This window comes from Rhinolophus ferrumequinum, chromosome 18 (genome assembly GCF_004115265.2).
Source record: "Rhinolophus ferrumequinum isolate MPI-CBG mRhiFer1 chromosome 18, mRhiFer1_v1.p, whole genome shotgun sequence".
Taxonomy (NCBI): Eukaryota; Metazoa; Chordata; class Mammalia; order Chiroptera; family Rhinolophidae; genus Rhinolophus; species Rhinolophus ferrumequinum.
The window spans coordinates 61,311,910-61,323,890 of record NC_046301.1 but is presented as its reverse complement, the minus strand read 5'-3'; the positions used below and the strand labels follow the sequence as shown (position 1 = coordinate 61,323,890).

The 11,981-nt window shown below is 62.9% G+C and overlaps 1 protein-coding gene across 1 annotated transcript; it reads right to left on the bottom strand.

Annotated features, from left to right (window-relative positions):
- Positions 1 to 237: 237 nt before the first annotated feature.
- Positions 238 to 11,656, bottom strand: KLF16 (KLF transcription factor 16). Its single transcript, XM_033133679.1, has 2 exons — positions 11,094 to 11,656; positions 238 to 2,811 (listed from the first exon to the last, which is right to left on the bottom strand). Exons 1-2 carry the CDS (start codon positions 11,536 to 11,538, stop codon positions 2,510 to 2,512), a joined length of 747 nt encoding a protein of 248 aa, XP_032989570.1. The 5' UTR covers positions 11,539 to 11,656; the 3' UTR covers positions 238 to 2,509.
- Positions 11,657 to 11,981: the final 325 nt, after the last annotated feature.

Sequence of the window (11,981 nt, the reverse complement as noted above, 5' to 3'; positions counted from 1 at the left end):
GTCAAGGTCAAGAGTGACCCCAAGGATTCTGGCCCGCGCACTTGGAAAGATGGAGCAGCCAGTGACTGAGGTGGCGATGGGGAAGGGAAGCCTATTGGGGTACGGATGGCGGGGCGGGGGCCGTCGGGGGATCCCTTCGGGGAGGAGCCCTGTAGCGTCCGCGGCCTCAGGGGCGCAGGATCCCCCAGCACCCCGCCCCCCCCCACGCCGGAAAGGGGCAGGATGCGGACGCCCCCGGGCGTCAAGTCACTGCGCCTCAGCCTCGGTTGCCGGGTAACGGAGCGAGGTGGGCGGGGGGCGCAGCTGCGTGAGGCGTAGGTGACACTGGCGGCAGCGGGGCCCGGCTGCAGGGGCCTTTATTTTGGGTCCCAGCCACTGTGGACTTGCCAAGAACCCCACCAAGTCCGTGCATTCACTAGCTCACTGCCTGTTTTCCCAGGTTGATGACCTTGGAGCCATATTGGTAAGCAGGACAGAAGGGCTCAGAGGACCCACCCGCTGGGGGCCGGCGATGGGAAAAACCATACGGGCACTGAATGGGGGTTAAAAAAGGGCTTGTTTAATTAAATACAGGGATGAGGCCAGGCAAGGCAGGGGGGAGGGCACCTCCCCAAAGCACGAGTCCCTAGGGGCCCTACCCTTAAACGGTGACAGCTAAGTGGCTGGAACCAAGTCCCAATTAACCACCGGCCCCTTGGGGCATAATGGTGCAGGTCTCTCCAGGCCCCTGGAGAGGAGCCAGACAGGGTTCTCAGCCGCCTGAGCCCTGGGCCCAGCACACCACCTCCTATCGACAGGCACCCGCCAGGCCTGTGACGACCAAGGGGATGTCCACACCGACACAGATGAACGGGCCCGCCCCCTTCTACCCCCACAGACAAGGCACCTCACCACCTCTGAGAGGAAGGATTGACGGCAGATGGACCCGGCCTGCAAAGACCGGCCCAGGGACGGGACCCAAAGACCCTCCCCACCCCCTGCTCAGGACCCCAGGCACCTGTCCCTGGATCCTGCCAGGCTGGGTTGGGGTCTGAGTCCACTACACCACCACCCGAGCCACCCAGCCCCCAATCAGGAGGCTCTGGAACACACGGGGATGCCACAAACCTGCAACCAATGGTGGTGGAATAGTTCCTTTAGGGTCTAGGGGCACGGGTCCTGGGTCCCCTCCCACTTCAGGGCAGGGGTCCTCAGTTTCTGTCCAAACTGAAATCCAACGGACTCCACCCTCCACCAGGAGAGGGCACGGCACTCACTCCCCACCCTAAATTCGGATCATGTGGACCCACATCCCACACCCCCTGAGGACAACGGACCACCTATAGGCCCGTATCAAGAAACGGATTGGCGCCTGAAAAAATATTCTACCCGCTCCAAAAAAAACGAGCTATTTCCCAGAGGTCGGAGCCAATCCTCCTGCCTCTGGTCTGCGTGTGCAGCGCGTCAATCGCCAGTCCGACCGCCCAGGGGGGCATGCAGAGCCCATGCAGAGCCAGGGGCAGGATGGAGCCAGGGCTCCCACCTCCCCCTGCAGGCTGCAGAGAGGTGTATTTCGCCCAGTGGCTGTCTGGTCCCTAAGGGAAGGCAATGATTGTCACGTGATGCTGCGGAGAGTCAGGGACCCTACCCCTGCAGGAGTAGGTCTGGCGCCAGCCTCCCTGCACCATCTTTCTCACTCACACACCCCCCCCAGGGGGCAGCGCGGTCCCCCAGCCAGCAGAGACAGGAAAATAAATAAGCCAGCATTCATTCCATCCCAACATCGCACCGCCCCCAAAGTGAATCAAACGCCCTTTGGAAGAACCCTAGTTCCTCTCCCTCCCTCCCCCATCTCAGAAGCGAAAACCCAGAACTTACGGAAACCCTCCCACTCCCCTCCTGCCCCGACGACTGTGGGGCCTAGGAGTCCCTCCGTGGGCGGGCAGTTGGGCAGAACCCACGGACACCTGAGATCAGTACCCGAATGGGGGCGGCTGGGCCACACCCCGTTTCCCTGAACATCTCCAATGGCTTTCGGTGGGGTAAGGGGCCAGGGCAGATGAGAATGGGGACAGGTGGGCCCTCAGGCACCCCTGGTTCCTCTATGGCTCTTTGTACACTTCATCCCAACCTAGAGAGGGAGGCCTGGAGGCCGAGTTCAAGCACTGGGGAGGGGGTGCCTTTCCCGGGCTGCCCCCTACCAAGGCCCACACATACCCCCAGAGCAAGGAAGTGGCGAATGGGGGAGAACACCTGCAGGTGACCCACCTGGAGTCCCAATTTAACAGATGGGAAGAGTTACCAGTCATGGCTATTTACAGACACGGGCCCCAGCCACCCCTCCCAAGGGCCACCTCCAGGTGACCCCAGTCCAGTCTCAGACCCCCTCCTTGCTTTCTTGAGGGGGCAGGGGCATCTTAGGGCCCTCAGAGGAATGCTGGAAGGGGCCAGGCTGCCGTTAGTCTGTGCCCGCCCTGGGGCCTGGACAGCAGGCCTGTTGCTGGTGCTCCGAGCGGGGCTGGACTGGGCCCTACAGGCCAGCGGGGGCCGGGCTGGGCGCGGGGCTGGGCGCTGGGCTGCCAGCCAGGCTGCAGGGCAGCGAGTCGCTGGGCGAGGTGCTGCGAGCTCCGGGGCGCCGCAGCAGTTCCGGACGGAAGCCGGGGTGGCGGCGTGCGTGCTTGGTCAGGTGGTCGCTGCGGGTAAAGCGCTTGGAGCAGAGCGGGCAGGGAAAGCGCTTCTCCCCCGTGTGCGTCCGGTGGTGGCGGGCCAACTCGTCGGAGCGCGCAAACTTCTTGTCGCAGCCTGGCCAGTCGCAGGCAAAGGGGCGCTCACCTGGACGGAGGAGGCAGAGGAGAGACAGCAGTGGTCAGTGGGGCGGAGGTTGGGGGACAGGGAGAGAGGGTGTCCCGTTAGATCCCAGTGCATCCCAGACACTTCTCACACACACACACCCCTAGTTCTAGAGGCTGGATTCTGCCTATGAATTTAAAACATGTACATGCACAAAAATAAACGAACCCCTGCTCATTTCAGGAATCCCTAATGAATATCACCCTTGATTTCCTAGGAACTTGTATTAATTACACAACGGTGAGCACTTTTTGTTGGTTAAAGTATAATCAACAAAGGCTGGGTTCTACCAAGCGGCCTCCCCATACACACGCCCACCTGGACGGCACTACCCCGGTGACGGTGACGAGGGTCTCCTAGAGTATTCGCCACACAGATGTGCACGCTGGGTTTTTGGAGGGGCTTCTCCTGCAAATGAACCATGCCGTCCCCACCCTCAAAATACTCCTTTCCAACCTTCCTTTAGCGCATTCGGGGCCTCTCTGCGACCCGTTAAACCACCTCCTTTTGGAAATGACCACCTGGGGCGCAAACTGGAGGGCACAATCTGGGCAGTTTCCCGTGCTCCAGTCCTCCCTGCTGACCCCTGTGGCCCCTCTGTAAGCAGAGAGCCATGTGAAAGACCGCCCGAGCCACCTGCAGCCCCGCAGAATCAGGTATAGCATGGCCCCACTGGCCCAATCCAGCGTGGGAAGAACGCAACACCTCCGGGAAGGGGCGGGGCGCAGAGGCTTCTGCCGCTGGACTCGCACCGCCCCCGCAGAACAGAAGGAACTGCCCCGCCCTCGGCCCCCCCCAAGGCCGCCACCCTGCAACTTCCTTCGCAGACCCCTCCCATTGCCCAGACCGGCCTCGCCCATCCTGCCCCGCGAGCTTCCGCCATCCCTGCCCCCCCATCCCTACTACTCCCCACCCTGTCTGGGGTCTCTGCCCAGAACCGTGCTGTGTGCCGCCCGACCCCCAGGTTCTCCCCAGCGCCAAGGGCTCCATCCTTAGATTTGGTCCACCCGAGACCCCCGCCATGCCCAGGCCAAAGGGGCCAGGCATCCGGACCTTGTGCCTTGGCGGACCTCGCCCCAGGTACCTGGGACCGTGGAATCCCCGGGCGTTGTTCTTCAGGATGCCCAGGGGTTTTGAAGTGCGTGGATAGAATGTGGACACGCGTGCTGTCACCCACGCGCGTGTGCAATCCCATCGTGTCACCCACGCGCGTGTGCAATCCCATCGTGGCACTGGATGGAGCCCCGTAGAAAGGGAGACGGAAGGAGCAGAGGAAGGGCCCACACCGGGGTCAGTGTGTCTCCTCATGGGTTACACACTGAGAGGCCCACTCCGGAACACTTCAGTGACTGGGACAGGCCCTGTTTCAAGGAACACGCCCACCGGTAGGGGGGCAGGTAGTGGGGGAGAAAGACAGACAGGAGCCCTCCGTAAGCGGTCAGATAAGACCCCCAAAAAAGGACCCATAGTGGGAGGTGCAGAGGTGACCAAGAGCCAGTGGGAGTAGCCATGGGACAGACCCGCAGCCAGGGGGGAAACAGGGCCTGGATTCTCAGGGTGACCCGGTGACATTTCTGCTCTGAAAGCTGAAGAACTGCCCTAGGGAGAAGGCTGGGGGGGGGGATAGCGGGGGTGGGAAGATGTAGGCACCAGTGGACCCCAGAGGGATTCAACCCTCACCCAGGCCCAGAGAAGAGCTGGGTGAAAACCTGCCCTCTCCCACCCTGCTTGCCAGTCAGAGGTCAAAACCCAACAGCCCCCCAGGTTTCTTGTGGGTACCTGTCAGTCATGCTCACAGCTGGGGGCGGGTAGGCCCAGGAGGCTGTGAGCCCAGGTGTCCGGGAAGGAGCACTGGTGCCACCTTCCCTAGGGGGTCACAGGCCACAACTGTGCTGCTGTGCGGAGAGCAACTGTCCCCAAGACCATAGGCAGCCCTCAATCCCTGAGGCTGCACCCTTCACGCCCCATGCCTCCCCCGAACAATCCAGAAGGCAGGGGGTCAGCAGCAGCTGGGGGAGTGGTCACCACCAGGATGTCCTCTCCATAATCGGGGACTCGAAACAACCCCAGAAGGGACTCCAACCCCACCCCGACAGCGACCACTCGGGATCTGACAGCTCCCGAAGGCCGCAGTCTGGGGGAGGGGAGTATGATTATTGGGGCTGCTGGCTTTCGACCAGACCCGGGACCTAGGACAGCAACGCCCCCTCCCCCCAAGGGGGTATGCAATCGTGTCGCCATCTTGCAGGCGCAGGAAGGAGAGCAGAAGGGAGGGGGGCATCCCGCTGTTAGTGTGCCCCGCAGTTGGCTTACTTCCCCATTTAGGGTGGTGGGGCTAGTCCCCGCCCCTCCCCCTCTGCCCCGCAGTTACACTTTGAAACGAGCAGGTTACGAGAGCGGCGCCAGCGTCTGCTGGGGCAGGACACACGCAGCCAGGAACACAGCTGCCGCACGTAGCTGGTGGCGGGGACATCCGCAGCCTCAGCCCGCCCTGCTCACGTGGTCCTGCTCCCGCTGGGGCTGGGGTCAATTCGCCGTCACGAATGCTTATCAGCCCCTCCCCACACCCTGTGGCTGGGCGAGGGCACGTGGGTGGCGGGTACCAGCGTGCGCAGACTTCCAGCCCCTACAACGTTGGGCAAGTGCCTGCAAGATGCCAGGCCCTGCCACCCTCTCACAGTCCACTGACTGGCCAGGAAGGGGGTAATATTTGGGGGCACAGGGCGTGCCCGGGCCCCAGATGCAACCATCCGGCAGCCGACTAGGCTGGAACTGGCGCTGGGGTGCATGCGGTGGGCGGGGCCGCGATGGACTTGACCCTGTGACTTGGGCTGGGCCGGGGCTAACTCGGGACAACGGGCATGGCGCCACGCACGGTCAAAAAATGGAGGCCAGGAGACCTCGTAGAGGCGAGCCTGTACCGTATGCCAGGCCAGGCCTAGCCTGCTTGGCCTTCACAGGGAAGAGTGCCCCACCTCCCTAGGCTGGGGCAGGGGCCAAGGGCCGGGGGTCTGACAGCTAAGCTTCACCATGACCTTCTGAGGTTATCCCTAGCAGTATGGAGGGAAGTATGGCAGGCAGCAGGCCCTTGCACAAACGCCCACCTACCAGGTGGACTGCTTGGGTGGGGGAGGGGCACAGGTAAGGGAACATCCCAGGAGAGCTGAAGAAGGCTAGGGCTGCAGACTTGGGGGGCGGGGCGCAAAGGTTCAGGGGGCTTCCCAAAGGAGATGGTCCCTGAGCAGGTGGTAAAGAACTCAAAAGACAATTTTGAAGACACAACAGGAAGGATATTGATGGTTAGGTCTGAAGGGCAGGGCAGGGGGGCGGGTCCCCTGTTGACCACCTTGATAGCTTTACAAAGGCCAGTGTGTGGGAGGGTCATCTGCTCTGTGATCTTAAATACCCCCTGGGATCTGCTCCCCAAAAACCCAAGGCTTACCACCCACCACCCTCCCTGTCCCCCCACTCTTCCTGTAGGCTTCCCCTTTCAACCACTCTGCTGTTGCCACCAAAAATTTAGGCAGGCATCTCCCCAGGGCCATCTCAATCCCTCACCTCCCCACATGGTACCTGGCAGCAAATCTGGTCAGCCTCCCCCTTTAAAATATCTCCAGACCCTAATCTGGCTCCAGTCCCCAGCTCACACCTGAACTGGTCCAGTAATCGTCCATCAGCTGGTGCCTGGGCTGCCCAGTCTTCACTCTGCTCCACACCCTCCCAGAGCTGCCCCTGGCTGAGTCAAAGCTGGAGTCTTAACCTTGGCCCCTCACTCTCCCACCCACCCCCAGGCTTCTCTTCAGCCCCACCAGCCACTCACATACCTGCTGCCTGGAACCTCTCCCTGGTCACTTCTGTCCCTTCTCTGCTTAGTATCACTCCTCAGAGTGGTCTCTCCTTACACTGCTGGTGTCCCCACCCTCCACTGGCCCCCATCCTGGCGTTTGCACCCTAGTGCTCAGCATCTCCTGGGTGTGATACTGCACCCCCCACCACCACCTAACTGTGAAGCCGAGGGCACTCACCTGGCATGCCTTGGGTGCTCGACACATGTCTGGAAAGAGTCTACAGGCCCGGAGACTGAGCTCGGGTTTCTGGCTAAGCAGCAGCTATCTTCTTTACGCACCCCGCCCCCCCCACCACCACACACACACACAGGTAGGAGCTATGACTACCCCCATTTATTTAAAAGGACAGCCATCTGCAGCCCCTCCCTCTTCCGTCCTCCCTCCTGGAGGACCCAGGCTGCCCCAGCTCACTTCCCACCCAGACTAACATCTTTGCCATGAAGGAGGGGTGGGGTGGGGGTGGGGCTCTTAGGGCCTGGGGTGAGGGGGCTCAGCTCCCACAGGCCCCCAGACACACATGCTCCAGAGACCTGATGTTTTAGAAACAGCACTGAGAGAGGATGGCCCACCCAGCCCCCTCCCTTCCTGGGAGGCTGGCTCCTCACCCCGTATCATTTGCCCACTGCTGGGCCATCTGGGCTACCTTTATCAGGGAGCCTGGGTGGCGGGTGGTTATCAGTCCCTACAATGTTGGGGGGCCCTCCCCCCCCCAGGTAGGGCACAGGCACTTGCAGCCAGTTCCAGCTGCTCTCCATATCCTACCCGCAGGAAGAGGCAGCTAGGTGGGGAGGCAGTCCCTGAGCAACCTGGCACAGCTTGAGCCTGGCAATGTCCCCCTGACCCCCTCCACACCTGTCTCTTGAGCCCCACGTGACACTAAGAGAGTTCCCAACTCTGATTGGGGTGGGTAGTTACTTCCCCTCCAGACCTGTTTTCCCATCTGCCTCTCCTAGGGGCCTCTTCAGCAGACTATCACCACCACCCTGACCCCTTGGGCTGCTGGATCAGAAAACTGGGGGTCACCCTAGCCTCCTCCATCCCATGTTCTGAGGCTTCTGCCTCCCACCTCTCCCCAACCCCTAATCCTTTCTCCATAAAGCGCTTTGCCTCCGCAAAGCCTGGCCTGTCTCCCAGCCTGCTCCCTGAGCTGCCCTTGGGATTAAAGGGAACCCTTCACCGCCTCTGCCCCCTCTCCACCTCACCTCAAAATCCAGGCCCCAGGGCCACACCCCCTGCAGCCAAGGTGTGTTCCCTCTCCAGGGACACACCCCGCCCGCCTCACCTGATCCCTGGGCTTCAGATCTCTACTAAGAGGCCTCTTCCAGGAAGCCTTTTCCTCCATCAACCCCCTGCCCCCAAGGTTCCAGGGTCCCAGGGGACAGAGCTGGGTCATCCCCACAGTTGAGCACACAGTCGGTGCTCAGACAGTATTTCTTGGACTTAAGTAGACAAGGTTTTAGAGTAAAACACAGGGTCTCAAGTAGGGGTGATCCTCCAGCCCTCCAGGGGACACTGGACAGCTATGGCTGTCGTAACTGAAGGGAGCCCCTGGCATCGAGCAGGTGGGGATCTGGGGAACTGAGGCCCCTCAAGGCGCACATTGCTGACTGCGAGCTGGGCACTGGGGGCGCAGGCGGGGGAGCCATCTAGAGATGAGTGAGGCTGGGAGAGGGAGTAGACAGCCAGCCTCTCCTCCCGCCCCCGCCACATCTCCCTGCTCTCCCTCGTATCCACGGCAACGGCATCAACATTTCTTTCAGCTTCCAAAGTCGTTGCCCACCCCACGCAGGAGAGATCTTCACTGGGCCAGGGGCTGCAGGAAGGGAAAGGGGAACCACAGGACAGCCCTCTCTGCTCCCTGTGCAGCTGGGTGGTCCTGTTAAAAGATCCCACGGCCCCTTCCAGCCTCCCTACCCCACTGCACCCAAGGAGCAGAGATGATGGGACAACACGCTTGACTCCACTGCCTCAGTCTACTCATCTGTCAAACAAGCCTAGGTCAGGATTGGCATTGCCTTTGCAGAGAGAATAGTCCTCAGGTGGGGGTGGGGGGGTGGAGGGTGGGGGTGGGGGCAGGACTGCCTCCCAAGGGCCCTCAGGAATGGCTCAGCTAGCATCTAATTATGCTTCTTGTCAGATCTGTCCCTACCCTTGGGACACCCAGGGCAAGCATGACTTTCCCACCCCCAAAAGAGCTTAACAGCAGCTGTCCCGTCCCCTGGGGGTCAGAAAAAGCAAAAGGCTTTCACACAGACCCCAGGCAGGCCTTGGTGGACCTGGGGGTCGGGGAGACACTGCACAAGCAGTCATTAAGCACACAAGTGTCCAAAACCCTTGGGAAGCAGCTGTGGTTGTCACAGGGTACCTGCCAGTGGGTCCAGGAGCTGTGCCCCACCAGGTCTCTGCACCAGTGTTATAAAGACAGGATATCCAGAGTCACAGCTCCCATGGGTGCAGGCCCCAGCAGGGATGGCACCCTGCCCTCCCACCATCTGCACTCACCCCTGTGACACGCTGACTTGGCCTCCTGGGCCTTAGTTCTCATTAAAAATGGGATGCAATACTGATGTACTGGCCCCAACAAGGAGTCCACAGCCTTGGGGGAGTGACCACAACTGCCCGGGGTCGGGGGGCTACCAAGGCTCTGAAGGATCCCAGGATACCCGGAAGAAGTGTCCCTTGGTGGGAGGAGGCCTGGCCACCCCCTTCACTCCACCAGGGAAGTCTAACACGGTCTGAAGAAAACCAAGCCAGGGCACTGGGGGTCCTCCCAAAGGCTCTCAGGAGCCACGCCATCCAGAGAACAAACATCTCAGGCCAGAGGTTGGACTGGCAGAGGGGCAGAGTGAGGAATGAAACGGGGTTTCTCTGTCCCCTCTGTTGAGAATCTCCAACTCCTATCCTCCATGCTGTTCAGATGGGCACACTCACCCCAAATGAGCCACACAATCCACCACACAGGGAGGAGCCTCCCCTCTGCCCTTCACAGGGGCACCAGGCCGTCTTCATGGACTCCCAAATGTCTCTGCCACAGGCACGAGGACCCCACTACCTTTAAGAGGAGATCATATCCAGTGACCACACAGAGAAGGATGGTGGCTCCTTGGAAGAAAATGTAAACCCTGCCCCAAGTCCTGTGGCTGCAGTGCATGCAGGTGGGCGGAGCCGCCAGGCCCCAGGGTCCCTGACTGAGCGAGAAGGAGGAAGAGTGTAGAGAGGGGAGGAGAGCTGCCGCCTTTGAGGTGTCTGCCACAGCACTGAAGCCAGCCTGCTTTCTTGCACCCTCTCCACGTGTTCCCACAATAGGAGCGTGTCCACCTAGATCCTGTTGCCCAATGTGACATCCAGTGACACTCAGAGAAAAGCAGCCGTTTGTGCACCTTTTATACAGATGAGAATGCACACCCGGAGCAAGTAGGTCGCACACCAAAAAGTGGCCGAGACAAATCACCAAATCTAAGGGCACCCTCACAGCCTGCTCCCAGACGCCCACCCACGGAAGGGATCAACACTTCCAACACTCAAACCCAGGCTGGCGACCAAAGTGCGGTCTCCTGTGCCCCACACCATTCTCAGGATGAAGGATGGAAACCTATGAGACCCACAGGGAGACAAGCGCAGGAGTGACAGAGTGAAAGGGTGACCTGCGCCGTCCTGCCTCCCGGTTCCCCTAGCTGCCCCACCCCACCCACAGCTGGGTTATGAGAGGTGACTGCCACAGAACCCTCCCCCTCAACCCCACGCACCTTCCGGGCTCCCGCAGCAAGTGGGGGCAACCAACACGCTGGAAACATGGTGAGCACCTGACTCCCTCTCAAATCCCTCTTCCCCAGACTCAGGCCCCAATCCGAACTCCCAGCCCCGCCCTCCGCCTTATTAAAACACAGAGGAAACGTGTCCGGCACCCCCCACGCTGGCCCCGCGCCAAGCTCTCCGCCGCCCTCTGGGGTGAATCCACGCGACTACCCGAGGCGGCGACGCGGCTCCTCCTCTCTCTACAAAAAAGGAAACTGAGGCAAAGCAAAAGAAAGAACGAGAACCTCAGAGCTGGATGCTCCAATCACGGTGCCCACCACCCAGAGCCGAACGCAACAGAAAGTAAAAGAGAATGAGGCCACGGGGAGCAGGGACTGCCGGGGAGCCCGGACCCCACCCGCAGACCCCATGGCACCGCGAACCCAAGCCCCAGCCGCTGCCGCCGCGCCCGCCCTCGGCGCGCCGCCCGACCGCGTGGCCGCCACGCCCCCTGCGCGCGCCCCACCCACCGAGACCCCACCCCCCGCGGCCGGCGCAGCGGCGGCGCCTCGGACGCGCCCCCCTCCCCGCTCCCCACGCGTCACGCAGTTTCGGGGTCCCTACGGGGGTGGGGACACGAGAGGCCGCCCACGCGCGGGCCCGGGGCACGGCCAGACTCACCTGTGTGCGTTCGCAGGTGCGATTTGAGGTGCGAGGACTTGTAGTACGCTTTGGCGCAGCCCGGGAAGGGACAGCGATGGCTCTTGGCGGCGGCGGGCGCGGCGCCGGAGGCGCGGCCGGAGGACGGGGACGAAGCGGCCGATGAGGAGGAGGCGGGTGAGGCGCCCCCCGGGGCAGCGGCGGGCCCGCCGCGCAGGTCGGCCAGGATGCTGGCAGCCAGCAGGTGGGGTGCGGCGGCGGCGCCGGGGGCGACCCCAGGAGGTGGCGGAGGCGGCCCCGGTGGCCCAGGCGGGGAGGCCTCGCGGCGCGGCGCGCGCATTTCCAGGCCGGCGGCAGGGCCCGCGCCCTCGGGGCCCGGCCGCCCGCGGTGCACCACGGCGCCCGAGGAGATGGCCATGAGCACGTTGGCGGCGAAGTAATCCACGCACGCCACAGCCGCCGACATACCGGGCAAGGGCGCGCGGCGCGGACAGAGCTGACGGAGCGGAGGCGGCGGGAGCGGTGCCCGTCCGGCCGGCGGCGGCTGCTTGAGTGCGGGAGGCGGAGGAGGAGGAGGAGGAGGCCGGCGCGCGCCGCCGCCGCCCGCGCTCGGCCCGCCCCGCCCCGCCTGACGCGCCCTGACGCACCGGAGCCCGCGGGGGCGGCCACGGCCCGCCCCGCCCGGAGGACGCCCCCTCGGGGCGCCGCGGCCACGCCCCCCGCCCGGCGCGCCCTCCACCTCGCCGCAAGCCGCTCGCGGTCGCCGGGGGCGGGGCCCGGGTGGGAGGAGCCGCCCCCCGGCGCGTCCCCTCCTGCCCTGAGCGCGCCTTCCCCACGCGGGGCGCCGCGAGCCCGCCCCTCCCAGCGAGCCCCCTGCCCCTGCGGCACGGCTCCCAGTCCCCTTCTCTG